At 45.9% G+C, this 16,736-nt stretch overlaps 2 protein-coding genes across 3 annotated transcripts; both read right to left on the bottom strand.

Moving 5' to 3' along the window:
- si:ch211-117k10.3 (Krueppel-like factor 15) lies at positions 1 to 2,534 on the bottom strand. Its single transcript, XM_056602168.1, has 4 exons — positions 2,423 to 2,534; positions 1,222 to 1,934; positions 625 to 1,091; positions 1 to 199 (listed from the first exon to the last, which is right to left on the bottom strand). The coding sequence occupies exons 2-4, from the start codon at positions 1,876 to 1,878 to the stop codon at positions 31 to 33; spliced, it is 1,293 nt and encodes a 430-aa protein (XP_056458143.1). The 5' UTR covers positions 1,879 to 1,934; positions 2,423 to 2,534; the 3' UTR covers positions 1 to 30.
- Positions 2,535 to 7,333: 4,799 nt separating this feature from the next.
- nucks1a (nuclear casein kinase and cyclin-dependent kinase substrate 1a) lies at positions 7,334 to 16,260 on the bottom strand. Of its 2 annotated transcripts, none has more exons than XM_056611739.1 (8): positions 15,949 to 16,260; positions 14,181 to 14,227; positions 13,966 to 14,056; positions 13,504 to 13,550; positions 13,202 to 13,348; positions 11,970 to 12,122; positions 11,060 to 11,212; positions 7,334 to 10,792 (listed from the first exon to the last, which is right to left on the bottom strand). In XM_056611739.1, the coding sequence occupies exons 1-8, from the start codon at positions 15,963 to 15,965 to the stop codon at positions 10,464 to 10,466; spliced, it is 984 nt and encodes a 327-aa protein (XP_056467714.1). In that variant the 5' UTR covers positions 15,966 to 16,260; the 3' UTR covers positions 7,334 to 10,463. The 2 variants fall into 2 exon arrangements, with proteins under 2 accessions (XP_056467714.1, XP_056467794.1); XM_056611819.1 differs by having other exon boundaries at positions 13,966 to 14,053.
- Between the last annotated feature and the right edge of the window lie 476 nt (positions 16,261 to 16,736).

Genomic DNA, 16,736 nt, shown 5'->3' with positions numbered 1-16,736 from the left:
GGGGGGTGGGGGGGGCGGGGGGTGAAGGCGTCACACGGTGGCACTGATGATGCGGCCGGGCCGGGAGCTGCGGTGGACCTTGGTGTGTTTGGATAAGTGGTCGCTGCGGGCAAACTTCTTCTCGCAGAGCGAACACTCGTAGGGCTTGATGCCCGAGTGCGAGCGCCGGTGGCGGGACAGTTCGTCGGAGCGGGAGAACCTAGGTAGAGGCAGAGGAAGGTACGGGGGGAGAGATACTGTTGAGTCACTCTGGATAAAGGCATGTGCTAAAAGTGACCCACTGTAAATACTCTTCTCCAATGGAGAAGGAGCTGGCATGAGATGAACAATCACAACAATGAATGAAGAAAAGTTTGAATAATTTTCTCTTATAAATATATAAAATATATTTTTTGAAGGAACATGTATAATAGTGTACAAATAACGTATACAAAATATTATTTTGTTCTTGCATAACGAACACACATTTTTGCATATCGACAAACTATATCTTTATGTTAGACACTCATAGGTTTTTATGAAACAATACATCACACACATACTCACACACGCACACGCACACACACACACACACACACACACACACACACACACACACACACACACACGCACACACGCACAAACCTCCAGCCGCAGTCGGGCCAGCTGCAGGTGTATGGCTTCTCGCCCGTGTGGCGGCGGAAGTGGGCCTTCAGGTGGCTGCTCTTGGTGTACATCTTCTCACAGCCCGGGTGCGAGCACTTGTGGACCCTCAGGGTCTCTGACATGCTGGTCACTCGGTTCACCCTGGGGGCCACTGCCTTCAGCAGGCTGGCGCCCCCAGCCCCCGCGATGCTGGTTATTTCCAGAGTTCTCATGGTGATGGGCAGAGGGGCGATCCTGACGTACTTCTGGTCCGCCGTGCCGCTGAGGGACAGCAGTGTGGTGTGGTGGGCGGAGCCGCCCTGCGGGGACAGCAGGGTGAAGTTGGGCCCCGAGGGGCCGTGGAGCCCCAGCACCAGGTGGGCCAGGCGCACCGCCGTGGCTGGGGCCGCCCCGGCTGGGGGGGAACTCCCGTTGGCGTGGGGCGGGGCCAGAGGCAGGGACTGCAGCTGGAGCACCAGGGGAGCGCCCAGCATCACTGGGGGTGCCGAAGGGGAGGTGGAGGAGGAGGAGGAGGGGGGGGTGGAGGAGGAGGAGGAGGAGGAGGGGGGGGGGGGTGGAGGTGGAGGGAGAGCTGGCCACGGAGACGTATCTGATCGGGGATGAGGTCCTTCTTTGGGCTGCAGTAGGGGGGAGGGCCGGGCGGGGGTCTGGCGGGGGGCTCTGAGGGCTGTCCGAGCCCAGGCAGGAGCTGCCGGCCGGGTCCCCGCGCGCCGCCGATGCCAGTGGGGAGGGGGACAGGGCCAAAACGTGCTCGCTGACGGACGGAGGGTCATCGCTGCTGCTGCTACTGCTGCAGACGGAGGCCGGAGGGGGCTCCTTGACAGAGCCCAGCCGGCCGTCCCGGACAAGCTCCATCTTTTCCCGGAGGAACTCCTCGATGTCCTCCAGGGTCGGGGAGAAGGGGGACGGCAGGCGGAGCGGGAACTGCGCCAGGCCAGCCTCCTCGCCCGCCGCCTGGAGCTCCTCCTCCTCACCGCCCGCACCAAGAAAAATATGCAGACTGGACCCGTCGTCCTCGTCCATGTACTGCTCTTCCTCATCGTCCTCCTCCTCCTGTTCTCCAGGACTGGAGCTGAGCAAGGCTCCTAGCTCCCCGGTCTCGGGGCTGTAACATGAGACCAAGCTGCCCCCATCACTGCCCATGCCCTGCCCTAGGCTGGGGGAGTACGGGCTGCCACTGTCCCTAAACAGTTCATTGTCCAAAGTCAGCGTTCTGCTGCTGATAGATACCATTGATCCAGGCCAGATACAGCAGAGAGGATGTCAGGGAAACGTCAGAGGAGAAAATCCTGCAACGAACCATAGTAAACCATTATCACCGGCAAAAATGAACAAAAACAGATTTGTTAGGCCGTACAAGGGACTTAAGTGTTTATATAATAATTAAGTCTAAAGTAAATGGTGATCTATATTCCTAAAGTATATTATTACAAAAAATAATCCCGGGCTAGAACCCACATCCGACCACGCATTTACGCACACATCTCGGAGGCCCGACGCTGGGCACCAAAACAACAAGACGCTTTGTAAACATTGCCCCCGACGGGATGCGATCAATCACCATATGGGAAGCACGCTAGCCACAAGTGTCCTGCGAGAATCACATTTTGCGTGGACAGTAACACGTTTCGTGAATGGATCCCATGGCGATCTACATAAATTTGGAACTACCAAAACAGGAATGTACGAGTCTCAAGTTCAGGTTGGATCCGAATCCATTTATAAATATCTCAAGACGACCCAAACACGCTGTCTAAACCTCGATCCCCTGACCTACCGTTTATAATTTCGCAATACAATCCAGTAAACCTGCACAAAGTATGTAATAAGTTGTTCCTCGTCGTCTATAGCAGTGTAAATCGAGTCCGTCCTTGACACGGGTCCATGTTGGCATTCTCCGTCACATGACCGAATCGCTGTACACTCGGAGGCACGGATCACATTCGGACTCTATGATTGGACGAGGAAACGGAGGCTCGCCCTAAATACAGCGTTTTCATTGGTCACCGCTCAATAAATTCGGTTTTTCCTCGTGTTGTTACAAATGTTACCAATCACAGCGCTGGATACAATGTTGCATAGTTGTCCTCGCTATGATTTAACGCGAGCTTTTTATGTTTAATAGGCGATTATAGATTATGTTATTTTGAAATGTCAATAGTACGGAACGCAGTGAATGTCAATGGGAATGGGTTTGAACTACTCCAATGTAGTGTACAATTCCACTCGTTTGCCGTATTATGTCTAAGGGAAGCATGCAGTAGCCTACAGTATGTGAAAGGTTCATTAGTCTACATGTAGGCTAATCGAAAGACATTAATGGTGTAATCCAGAAAATATGACAAATGTCCACCTTTAGCCTAAAGCTTTGGATCAAAATAAACTAATTACTGTTCATAGACTTTAGTTCAACATCCAACACCATCATCAGCACCACTGTGTGGTATGGGAGCTGCACTGCTTCCAACCGCAAGACCCTGCAGCGCACAGTGAAGGCTGCTGGACAGATCATCGTGTCCCACTCCCCTCCCTCCTGGGCATCAATGGAATCTTCCTCACCCGCAAAGCAACCAGTATTGGGGGTGACCCCAGCCCCCCCTCATACAGCCTCTTCAGACTCCTGCCATCTGGGAGACGGTACCAGTCCGCAGCCTCCGAGCTCAACTCTCTCCCTTCCCTCCCCTCTGCCCCCACGAACTCTGGACTCCGATAATGTACAAACTCCCATAATGTTCCTCATATTGCACATTTCAATCCATTTACTTTATTTTGTAACTTTATTTTATATATACCGTGTTGTTTTGCTTAACTTTGCACTATTCAAAATTATTTTTGCACTACTTAGAATTGATTTATGGTCAATATTACTTATTTTATTTTTATTACATCATCTCTCTTTATTGCACCCTGAGGGACAAACGCAATTTCGTTGCCTTCATATGTCTGGCACATATTTTGGAATTGACAATAAAGCTTGACTTTGACTCTGAAGTAGCGACATGCAAGTGGTTTAGTTAAGTAGGCATCATTTAATGTGTTGGATCACATTGACTGATTGTTTCCCAAAGTACAACATCACTGCCCTAAAGTCCGCCATTTATTATAATGAGCTGAAACATTCATTTAAATCTGTATAAATGCATCCACAGAACTACTAAGTAAATACTTACTTACTTTACATGCACTTAATATATCAACCCAAGCAGATCTGCTCTTGAACCTTAACCAACTTCCAGACTGCCTAATAAATTCCCAAGATTCCTTGTAGAGCACACCTCAATTGAGTCAGCAACCTTTTTAAATAAGGATAAAAACAAAATGGCCACTGCACAATTGTAAAAGCTATCATTTTGTTTCTATATGATGATGTAGGCAAATATCTGGTACACCAAGGCTTTAGTTGGCCAGAATAAGATGGCAATGAGACAGCAGAACAATGGCGACCACATTGTGCAATGTCAAATTACACTACACCCTACATCCTGCTAATTCTCCTGTAATAACCCCAAGAAAATTCATGGTTAGCATTATTAAAGACTTGTCAAATCAAATGCAATTTGATTTATATATTGTGCGTTAATTATTCCCTATGTGGACACTGTTTTGGTGTATGCACCAAAGATGTTGGTGTAATACTGGCGTATAGACTTATGACATAGGCTATACTAAAGTTTTGGGTTTCAGCCTTCATGTCCTCCTCTCTGCTTCAAGGCACCACTGGATACCAGCCCTCAACAAATGAATACATTAGCGGGTTTGCATCCATATTGTGATTACACATTCGATTATGTGTATGCCATGGTTGGTGCAGCCTCCTTTCCTATAGACGTGCACGCAACACTATATTATCCTCTTGAACGTAACACTATATTATCCTCCTCTGAGTCCTTCAAATTTTGCCATTTAATTGGTCACATTGTGTTCAGGATAGCAAGATTGAATGGCATCATGGCAAACACACACGCACACACACACACACACACACACACACACACACACACACACACACACACACACACACACACACACACACACACACACACACACACACACACACACACACACACACACACACTTTTTTGTATATGTCATTGTCATCTATAATTACTGATTTTATTATGTTTATAATTGTACTGATTTCCACCATCTTTTGTTGAACATTGCTCAGCCAAACATTTTTAAGGGTAAATATATGACTGCGATTGTACATAAATATAGTGCATATATGTAGCATAGATTCTTTTCAATTCGCATGTTGTTTTGTAAATATCTGTGGTTTCTTCAAAGTAAATCTCTTGCAAAGATGCATGTCTATCCACCGTAAGGCCAAGACTTAATGGACTGCATTGAAAGTCCGGTGAAAATTGTAAATAATCTGCTCACGAAAGCCCCGAGGGGAAGGGAAAATGCCAGGGAGTCGGCTCAGTCCTAGGACTGAATCAGAAATGCTGTGGTAATTCAGTGTTACTTGTGGTGAAAAGGGGACCTCTTGTGGTCAAAGAGCAGTCAAAATCCACACGCTCACCCTTGATAGATTGATGTTAATATTCATATTATTTTCTTCATAAAAACCTTTTATAAGAGTTTTATATTAATAAATCTTTATTAAATGCCCTGTACAAATGTTTGAAATTTAATAAGAAAAATAAAACTCAATGGTCTGATATTGGAAAATAGAAGCCTAATGTCCATCCTTGGAAATATTGGAAATGAACAATTGAAGATCAATAGATCAATTCCAATTGTATTTTAAATAGCTATAGCATTCCTAATTCCTAGTAGCATGCCAATTATGTTTTTAACACAGCATGAATGATTTCAGCATTCTGGCATAGGTATATTGGTTCATTCATGTTATTTAATTAATTAATCTATCAAATTATATATGAACATTTAGACATTGATCAGTAGATGTGTTACCAACTGGTGCGGGGCACTCCTTGACTACCGAGTTGAGCATATGGATGAGCTGCTTGCAGCATACTGCAGCACATAAGGACACAGGGAAGCAGTTCTAGAATGGTTTCTTAGCAACTGTACACAGCAGGAGACCGCCAAGCCACTGAGACTGCATGAAGCTGTCATCTAGCAACGCATTACTAGAGTAAATCATGCATTTATGTTGTAGTAAACCATGAAATGATATAGATAGATAGATACAATGAACATAAATGCACCATACTTACGTAGAGATTGCAAACCTCTTAATCTTTCAGAAAGTCTGAAACTGTTATCATCTTGAATAAATAGTTAAAACGATTGAAAGCCCTAAATCGCTCTGAGGTGACACTCTATTTGATAGACAATGAAGGACTGTTGAGTGTATATAACAGGGACCATTCATTGTTAGCCTTCTCTTCGTCTCAGCATGGGATCACAATGGCCACAGATCAGCTGAGAAGGCAATATTTTGATGCATGCCATCGGCCTTGCACACATACCTGTGTGTGAGGTATGATTTTCATTGTGTTGTCTGATGCAAACAGCCCCAACTTTGACTCAGCAAAAAGCATGATGCTTTTCATATCCATAGTAACGGTTTACCCTGATTGTGGGTTGGGGTTAGTTCTACTGTTCTAACTACTGGTTGTGACTATTTTTGCTAATGCTGTGGGTATCAATGGGATCGTTACAGGTGTAAGGCAAAAAATAACTGTTTGGTTTCCCTGTAAACATAAGGAAGGAAGAGAAAGAGGAAAACCATGCCACAGTCTGCAAGAGTGAGAATCTTGCTGAGCAATCTATCCACTAAGCTGTGAGACAATGGTCGATCTCTTCGTCATGTTGACTCTGTAAACTGTTATGCCTTGCCCAGGTGGGTAAGAATATGTGCTTTCACTTAAGATGTATATTCTATACTCAAGGGCAAGAAACAATACAACCACCATCGCATAATAGACAACCTGAGAATTGATGCTTAGTCTTTGAAAATATTATAAATAATTATCCTCTGGATAAGGAAATATGTTTAAAATAAACAACATATAATCAGGGTTACAAAGCCCTTCCAGTTTCAACAGATGGGCTGACTATATGTTTGCGGTTATTAGATAGCAATAGGTCATTGAGAAGTGTAACAGATTATTACTCTAAGATGCTTTGAGGCTTCAAGTAGTCCGCAACTCCTTTACATCAAGTATTCTGGATCCCTCTACAACACTCAGCATGGTTACATGCAGATTCATAGATGGGACTTTGTGGAGGGATCCAGAAAACTTGATGTGGGCATCTATCTTTGCACATCCCACTACATCTGGACTTATCTGCTCTTCCCTATAACAGTAGGGTACATAGTGGTCAGGGGCTGCACTGAACTACGAGCGCAATGGACATGTAAGTAACACTGTCAATAATGTATGAGGTCAATAATGTAGAATATACAACACATATATAACACATTTTCTTATTTGACTAACACTGTGATTTGGATTGGTGCTATGCACTAATTAGGGTTTGGATCAGTTGTCATCTAATGCAGAACAGAGAGCTGAATGCCACAGAACAGGTAGTTAAATCTGTATCAAAAGTAGGTTGCCTTTATTAGAAGCTGAGAAACCAAAACATTATCAACATTGTTGTCAGTAATACCTTTTTTTTCCCTCTCCAAAGACCACAATATTGCCATTATCATCATCATCATCACTTCTAATTGACCCCCCCCCCCCCCCCCCCCCTCCCCACCCCACGACATGCAAAACAAATTGAATAGTTCAGCGTTCTTTTCCACAAAACTGACGCAAGCCTCTCCTGCGGTCCAGCTGTGTTCACACCATTGCTCACATTTACATTGCCAGTACAATTCAAGGTACATAGAAAAAAAACACTAGTCAATCAAATAAAAAATAATTTACAATGGAGGAAACAAAGTAGTGTTTCCCATAGCTTGGTAGGCTGTGCGCCTCGAGTGTGATGACAACATGGATCGGGCTGCATTGATCTTAGGGGGATATCATCAACCGAAAGAGCACCCTCAACTCCAACAGTACCCTTAAGATCAACCACTACTCACTAACAGAAAGCAAAGGAAATAGTCACGTGACACTGGACTCCTACAGACGCCTACGTCGTTCTAAGACATGGGTTTATCACACCCGCCGCAACACATACACATCCTACCCACACGCCTATTAAGCCTTAAGAAAGTGGCATCCTTACTAATCTGGCCAACAATGAACATGATAGGGGGTTTTGAAGAGCAACTCCAATTTATTATAATAGGTAATTGCATTTCCCTAGAATTATGCACGTTATTGAACTTATTTAAAGATTTGTAACAAATCAATGAATGCAAACATTTCAAAATTTTGTTAGCCACAAATTCCTGTGAAATAAGTTGCTTTCAGTTCATGTTAATTCATTTTTATTTCTTATACTATGCCTTTGAAGAGAAATTTGGAATAACTTGGAACAGCAACAAGCTTTGACGTCGATTCATATAATAATCTATGCAAAATCATTTTGATATTTAAGCAATGATAAGTTTATAATGTGGGCAATTCATGCATTACTTTCCCCGTACAATTTCACCCAGTGTTTGTAGCCCTCAGTTGATATAAAAACACCTAGCTGATGGCGTCCCCCACCCCAGTACGTTCCAGGGGTCCTCCAGAGGACACACCAGGTACAACAATCAGCCAGTTGGCGTGTGTGGTAGTAAAATAGAGAGAGTACACTAACCCACTGGAGCAGGGACATGTAAATGTGCTTTGGAACCAAAACACGAGTACTTCAAATGCGTTGGAAACATTGGGAAACTTTTAATTGATGGGAAGCTTTGCTTTTGGATATTTATTTTTAACTGCTCAAATACTAGTCAGTATAAAAAAGACTGACTATCCGATAAGCTATACATGGCCTCAAATCCACCATTTTCCAGATCATCTATGGCTTTGGTTGATCTACTCATACTCCAACATGTCTGATTACATTCTGGAGCCTCTCTTAAAGCGCTGCTCGCTGTCAGCACCGCAAACTACTGTGCCCTGCACTTGAATAAAAGACAACCAAGATTTTAAGGCAAAAACTAAGATAGAGAAACCCTTAAAGAGTTATCTCTGGGGTAGAGACGGAGCTGCCCTTTTAGTTAAGAGTTCTTTCCTGCACCTCAGAACCACATTAGAATTAACAATGTCTGGGTTGTCAAAATATAAATATATACACACACGCAATCATGATGTCCATGTAAAACCGAATGGGGATTTTTGGGGTCGATGGCCGTTTGACAGCGGTACCTGCAAACATGGCTAGATGAACAGTTTGGTTGTCAAGGACCTGGTGTGATGGCACATTGCCAGCTCCTGCCTTTAGAGTTGGATGAAAAAAATATAAAACAGGGAAATAAGAGAAAGGAGAGCGAGGGACGGGCGGTCCGGAGAGCTCCAGTCAGACACATTGGATAGGGTTCGAGTTTTCTCTTTAAAATCAAGATACATTTTATTTTTTTTCTTAAAAAACAAACATTACAAAAAAAAAATCTGTAGAGAATTAGAACAATAAACCAAAAATAAAAAGTATGCGGAAAAAATAAAACATTCATTTTCTTTTGGACTGTCAAAAATAAACCAAAATAAAATAAAAACAGCTCGTTAATGTTTGATAATAAGAACAGAACAGGGATGCCTGGCGCAAAGGTATGAACGGTGAGAAGTTGCATTGGCCATGCAAGATAATGTATGTTGGGCTTTTAAAAACAACACACAACATTAACTAAGTTGGCTAAGCAGCGGACGAAAGCGACGTTAAAAAAAAAAAAAAACTATCCACAAACACTTTGTAAAACGCGTACCCGAAAAATCACACATATCAAAAACGCACACATTCATATAGGCCGGGTATCCGTGGTGGATACCGCTGCAGCGCACCTCCCCCTCCCCCCTCCGCCGTCTAACACACAACTTTTAACCGTTACAAATCTACAAATGCTGCTGATTCACATGCAGCAGCAGCAGCAGCTAGTGGCTAACACAAGAGATGGCGCTCTACCCAACAAGCAGAGGGGCCAGGGAGCCTTAGATCACATGGGATGTGGGGGGACCAAGGACCCCAATAGTCACCGGTCTCACCACCACGGTAATTCATTTATTTAAAACAATTTCATGGGTCCTGCTAAAAAAAATATTATATCATGAACCTACAATAGAAGAATCTGTAAGCGAGAAGAAATATAGTGTTAAAGCAAAACACACACGGGTCTAGGGCACTGCGTACTCGCCTTACTTAAGCCAAGTGGTGTCAGATCACGGGTTAAACCAGAACAAGGCCAGAAACTAAGCAGAACAAATACTGAAAAGAAGAAAGCGTACACACAGCCACACCCAAGCCGGTGGAATCAAGCATTACTTAGGTAACGGCTCAGGACGGTTCGCTAGCGATAGTAAGATGGAGGTGTAAAGTGTAACAGCATCTGAACGGCATCAGGGGCAGAGGGGAGGCCCTGTGGTAGGGGGAGAGCGGGGAGCTTTGACAAAATACAAAAGAGAGTAATAAAAAGCCTGTTTCGTTCGCAGCATGGTATCATGAGCGCACTGTCCTTAGCTACCATGGTCAGTTTTTTTTTTTTTGCATACTCAGGATAATATTTTTTTGTTTCGGATTTTTTTCTTTCCAGTAATAGTAGGAGGGAGAGAGGGCAAAAAGTAGCATGAAGTCCAAACCATTGAGCCAGGCCACCACACACAAAACGGTTACGAAATAAGAAAGGAAAACCTCAACACAAAAGGGAACAAAAACGTAAGGGAAGGAAAGGGGGGGGTCAGGCTGAGAGGGGTTTGAGAAAAGGGAGGAGGGGGAGGTCTGGAGGGCGAAGTCGTCGGCTTCCTCTAGTCTTCTCCGGAGGGCGCCTCTTCTTCCGACCCGTCCTCCTCCTCGTCTTCCTCTTCGTCATCCTCTGCGTCGCCGGTGGCGGCGGCTGCTGCTGCGGCGGGCGCCGGAGCCTCCTTTGTCTTCTTGGGGGCCGGGGAGCTGGCCGGTTTCTTCTCCGCTGGCTTGGCCTTCACCACCTCCTCTTCCTCCTCCTCCTCTTCCTCCAGGGGGCTCTCAGGCTCCTCCTCTTCCTCCTCCTCATCCTCCTCCTCTTTGGGCGAGCTCTTCTCCACGGCCTTGGCGCTGGGACGTCCCTTTCCCTTTCCCTTCAGGGGACTGGGGGTCACTGTGGGGAGACGGGGGAGACACACACATCAGCGGTTAGGGCGCGAACGATGTGCAACTCCCTCCCAGGGTTTCTTACAGCAGGGACCTCCTCTGCAGACCCTTGGATCAATCTGAGGCGTGCAGGAGAGCCCAGAACCGGACACCGCGTGGAAAAACAACATCGTAGACTCCCTAGATATTTAGAAACATCCAAAGAGGAGCAGGAGGTGGCGACGGCCCAGGAGAAAGTTTTGGCAGACACACAACAACAACAACAACAACGTACCGGTGGCCTTTAGCCGGGGCTTGGGGGACTTCTTCTCCTTCTTCTCGGGCCGGCCCCGTCGGATCACCTTCTTGCTCCTCTTCTTGGAGCGGCCGTAGTCGCTGTCGTCGTCGTCCTCCACCATGAAGTCCTCGTCGCTGCCTGACTCGTTGGCTGGGGGGGGGGAAGAGAAGGAGTGGTTATGTGCGATGCAATATATTAACTCAGATCACTATCCCCATGAAGCAGTGATAGGAGAAACGCATGGAGGTGTTCATGGAGTACAGAGTAGTAGTGGAGTCAGGCTCTGCCATTGTACTGGAAGACTTACTCCCTACGCTTTGGCAGATGATCGCCCAACTACAATCAACCAGTCGACGATTAAACCTTTAAATTCTCTTTAATATAATTGTGTATTCTCAGCCGTGTTCACTGGCATGTTGCGACACTAGCCGAGAATGGACATGTTTTAAATATTGTAACCAAATTTTTTGCTAGGACTAATAGCTTTATGAACTAAATTACTCAATACAAACTACAAACGGCTATTCGCTGCCGTCGTTAGACGAGGACATCATTGTGGAATACCCACTGGCACATTTAGACCCGTAGCTTGTTGCAAAGGGAGAGGTAAGGGGGGTGGGGTACCCTGTGGGTTGCAGTCTGCAACCTCCCCACTGGAGGGCACTAAACCCTACACACTGCACCTCATGTCTAGACCAGCGGTTCTCAATATCCAAGTTCACCTTGATGCAGTTGAACGATAAGATAAAGGACAGACAGCCATGGCATTTGTGGGCGCAGTTTGCACACACTCCTCACTCCGCTTCAATGTTTGACGTGCATCAAAGCCTGTGTGGCTCAATGTGTACAGTGTGCATGTGTGCGCAGTGTTTGTGTGTGTGTGCGTTGGTGCGTGTGTGGGACATACGGTCGTTGTAGGCCTCCTCCTGGTCCTCCTGCTCCTCGTCCTCGCTGCCCGCGTCCCCCAGCAGGATCTCCCTCTGTTTGGACACCGCCTTGGTCGCCGCCTGACGCACCGTGCGCACCTTGCGGCTCACCTCGCGGTCCTCGTCGCTGTCGTCTACACACACACACACACACACACACACACACACACACTTAATTAAGAAACAAATCGTATTTCTGTTGCTTCCTATGGTTACACCGTATGCTGTTGACGCTTGATTTGCTTGGTTGGTTTGAGTTGTGTAACGCTTTAACCTTTGGTAGCTGCTCCAATTTTCTACGTTGCTTTGGATAAAAGCATCTGCTCAAAGACTAGATGTAAATGTCGATGGTTGGAGGTGGTAGGGGTTGGCCTTCAGTTTCTGCTAATTAATTGCCAGGATGCCTGTACTGCTGATGGTGTGGAAGCCCGAAGGCAGAAACAAGGCCCAAACAATACCTTCTATTGACCCTTCACCAATTCTTAAATCACTGAATATAATGATGGAGCGACATTTTCATATAATATATACCATCCACCTAGATGTATGCTGGGTAGATCAGTCCACCAGCCTAACCCTATCCGACATACATCTAGGTGGACACGTCCACTTGTAACGTCAGTAGAGGCAGATATTCAAAACGGCTAGTGTTTGAATTCCAGCTGAAACAGAGGGATCAAAGACACCTTAACGGACCTGTGGACGAGAAGAGTTACAAGTACTTACTTGTTTATTGGTTGAGATTTCTGAAACTAAGTGTTTTCATATTGTATTATTTAGTTTACTGGCTGCAGCATTGGAGATTTCCGATACGTTATGTTTATATACTTATACATATACTATAATATTGTACTTATTCCGATTTTTTGCTGCAGATTTATGTGACTTGAAACGGTGTTCTTACTTTAATATTTAATCAGTTTTTGTTCTGTATACCTTATGTTTACTCTCATTTGTGTCAGTTCTGCACAACGTCACTTTGAAATAAAAGGAGAAAAGAGCAAGTGTCTTTTATTTGTAATCAGTTTATAGTAGTAAAAAGGCACACGTCGTTATCGAGATATGAAATGACCCCTATCGTGATAGAACATTTTGTCCATATCGCACCACGCTAATTGTTACTAAAATATCCGGTATGGAATCTACTCTTTCTGGGTAAGTACAGGCAGGGTGTGTCCCAACACACAGTAACAAGGTTGGAGGTTGACTTTACCTGCGGGCCGTTTCCTCTTCGGTGTCTTCTTGGCGGGTTTCTCGGGCTTGACCTTCTTTCCCTTCTTCCCTCGCTTCGCCTCATAGTCGCTACCCCCGTCTTCTCCCTCCTCTCCGAATTCGTCCTCCTCCTCGCTGCCAAAGTCGTCTTGAGCGAGACAGGAACACATAACACAGCGTCATTCACGGGCTCCCTAGCCAGCCGGTGGTGGGCACCTGGACGTACGGCACAGACACCTGGGTGTATGGCCCCGACAACAGGGCACCGACACCTGGGCGTACATCCATTGGCTGGTAGCTTACCTGCGGAGTCGTTTTTGGATTTGGTGAGCTTCTCGTCAGACTCTTCGCTGCAAAGGAATCGTGCGAAACACACATAGATTAGGCATCTATTTTAAATCTTGCCCTACAGGGACAGATTTCAGAGGTCTTTTTTTTTATGACACACCCAATGCTGGTTGAAGTCGTGAACTGCGAACAAAAGCGCAACTGAAGTATTTACCAGATCTAATAACGGTAGGAATTGTTTATTTTTTTATATGCGTTTACATCTTCATACATCATCCTTTAATTATGTACATTTGTAGTTTCGAAAGAATTAAAAAAGATGGACCAAATATGGATACCTGATAATATGACCTTAACATAAATACGTTTATGATATATAAATTCCTTCCCATCGAAAGGTCCCCTGTCCATCAAGAAGTGTTTTCTACTTTCCTTTTAAAATCAGGGTGTGTCACCCCCCATAATTGGGACACTCACCTGTCATCCTGCGAGTTCTTTGAGCGCTTGTGCTTGGGCTCGCGAGGGGGAGCGCGCACCTTCTTGGGCTTGTCCCCACCATAGTCCTCTTCTGCCACAAGGTCAAACCAGTTATTAGTAGGGAGACACATTACAGGCATCATGTTCCTCCCATGCTGTAGTGAATGCCCAGTGGCCCTTATATATATACACACCCCAGTTTTCAGATGACTTACCGGCATCAGACTCGTTGAACTGCGAGTAGTTCACCACTTTCCTGTTCCTGTGGAGAAAGTTCACATTAGACATGGACATGATTGACTGAATTACTACTACTACTACTACAGCAACTTGGTTGTCCAACCCACCATATCTATTTGCATTAAACCAGTATCTATGCTGGTTTGTTTCTTTCAGAGAGACACCAGTATCTATACTGGTGTACAGAAGGAGCCCCCAACCCGTTCAGGCTTTAATGTTCACTCGGTTGCTCATCTCCAGTTTCCAGCACTCATTTGGTAGAGTGTTTGAGCCGAGCTTCAGGTGACAAACCGCCGACCACATGACCTGGTGCTCGGTAGAAACCAACACCTATCCACAGCCAGTGAGGGATAGCATGCGTATGCGTGCAGCACTGAATCCACGACTAGCTGTCGAATGTGAAATTGGCAGGGCAACCATGTTAAGCAGGGGGAAGTGGGGAACCCAAACCCCGTTGCGTCTTCAAGCGTGTGTGCAGCATTAGCAGCTGCATTCCAAGAGCATTGTCTGAGATAGCAATTACCTCAAGACCCTCAGAAGGTGGTGTAGAGGGGGCCCTAAAACTAGTTTACAAGCGCTAGGATTACAAGAGCAGGGGCATGTGCAGAAAACACACTGAAGGCCGCATGCACATGGGCATAAGAAAAAAAGAAAAAAAGGGCGTTTAACGGCTCGCTGGACGGTTCAGTCCTTCGAATAAACCGTGGATACATCGTGCATCTAAACACCCACGAAAATATTGGGCTGATGCACGCAGATGTACAGATCTGTAAAGTGGGAGTTGTGCGTAAACCAGTAGCACGTTTGATGCGGATTTGAATGGGAACGCCGAGAAATTGGGACGCGCGCAATACCTGGAGGAACCGGAGGGGAGGAACCAGAGGGAGGGGGTCTGACCGACACTTTGTTGCCGCGTCACGATCGAGTAAAAAATAAGCAATTGTTTGTGGACGTGATCCAACACAACACGTACAAACGATTCGCATATTATACAACGTTTGGGTTAATGATTAAGAAGGGGGATGGTGGTTTGTGTGAACCTCTGTGTGCTGGGGGGGGGACTCGGTGAGGCTCTCCGCCCTCCTCTGACATCACCCAGCAGGGTTCATTTATTAAAATGTAGCCGAGCTCTTCGCTTTTACTACAGTGTCGCCATTTGGAAACCATCAGTCCATCGCAGACCTCAATTACCATATTCATAAATCGGCGCTGTAATTTATTGACTATATGTGGACACGCATACATTCCAGTCCGGTTGCTAAACCAGATCCAAACCACCAGGCCGACGACCTGCCCTCCATTCCTGCTTTTTATTAGCGATCCAGAGCCTTCCAGTGGATGAATGGGGAAGGGAGCCATGATCGGATTCTTAGTCTAGTCTTCTGGCATAGATAAAATACCAGGCCTAGCACGATCGAGCCTTAGAATAAAACCAGTGAACCACATTTGAATCCCAGCGCCATTCTTTTATGGCTAAGATATAAGACAATGCACGACACGGCGGTGCGCTCTTGGCGTTATCCACATTTCAACAGAACACTCCGAGATATGGCGATCCCTCCACCTCGCTGGGGTCCATGTTAGGATCGGCGTGCATGGTCCGAAACGCACACGTTTGCATGCATCTTTCATGAAAAAAACAATTGGTTATGAGAACACGGCGGTGGAGACACGGAGGTATTAGTCTGCAATGCGTGCGTAAAACGTGCAGCCACGGCGGGCGACATGTTAGGCAGAACGTACCTCACTGGTCTGGACATTTTGCAGGAATACTGTGGAGGTTAAGAATGTAAGAAAGGGAGAAGAAGCCAAGGGAAATGCAAAACAAAAATATTTCCACTCTGCAACTCCGATGGGTGCGAGGAGGCGCACGACTCCGCGCCCGGGCTAGTGCGTACAACTAGAATTAGGGGAGCGATTTGTCTTCCACACGCGATTTTTGTAAAAATGTTACCTTCAGCTACTCAAAATGGTGAATAAAACAAACTGAAACTGCAGCCTGTGTGCAACCGAACCCGCGGCCTTGGGGTGGGTCCTTTGTGTGGAGAACCGCCCAGCGCGGAGGGTGAGAGGAGCAGCTCGGAGGACGAGTGCTTCCATTGGCCCATTTCAAATATCCTCCCCTCTCCTATTGGTGCGACGCACCGCTCGTCACGTCATGCTGTAGCCTGTTTACCCTCCCCCCCTAAGCACTGTAGGTAGAGTGCGCACTGTTGAGAAAACAAAAAGAGGCCCTCAATGTGCATGCAAAGATTTAGTTTGGGCCCCAAAAGACCAAAAAGGAAACACTATGAACGCAAGCCACATATAACACGAGGGTCCACTTCTGTGTCTTACATGGCAGGGTATTGGTGTTGCGGCATGAGATGCAGGTATCAGGTCTCCACAGACCACCATGTGGAACCTCCTATGTAGTGTGTACTATGTATATAGGCCCCTGCACAGCCACAACCCCACTCTAGCCTCGGGGTACATGCTTAGTACGTCTTAATACAGGTTGGGTTTTTACAGATGTCATTATAACCCAATTG

This window comes from Gadus chalcogrammus, chromosome 1, assembly GCF_026213295.1.
Source record: "Gadus chalcogrammus isolate NIFS_2021 chromosome 1, NIFS_Gcha_1.0, whole genome shotgun sequence".
Classification (NCBI taxonomy): domain Eukaryota; kingdom Metazoa; phylum Chordata; class Actinopteri; order Gadiformes; family Gadidae; genus Gadus; species Gadus chalcogrammus.
The sequence above is the reverse complement of the archived record's forward strand: the minus strand, read 5'-3'. Positions and strand labels throughout refer to the sequence as shown.

Excerpts from the sequence above, each read along its gene's own strand:
- nucks1a (XM_056611739.1), bottom strand. Across the intron at positions 13,349-13,503 it reads ATCCAAAAACGACTCCGCAG|ACGACTTTGGCAGCGAGGAG; the intron begins GTAAGCTACCAG and ends GTCTCGCTCAAG. Across the intron at positions 11,213-11,969 it reads GGAGGAGGCCTACAACGACC|CCAACGAGTCAGGCAGCGAC; the intron begins GTATGTCCCACA and ends CCCCCCCCCCAG.
- si:ch211-117k10.3 (XM_056602168.1), bottom strand. The coding sequence starts at position 1,878 with ATGGTATCTATCAGCAGCAGAACGCTGACTTTGGACAATGAACTGTTT. Across the intron at positions 1,092-1,221 it reads CGATCAGATACGTCTCCGTG|CTGCAGTCCCTGCCTCTGGC; the intron begins GCCAGCTCTCCC and ends CTGGTGCTCCAG. Across the intron at positions 200-624 it reads TGGCCCGACTGCGGCTGGAG|GTTCTCCCGCTCCGACGAAC; the intron begins GTTTGTGCGTGT and ends GCCTCTACCTAG.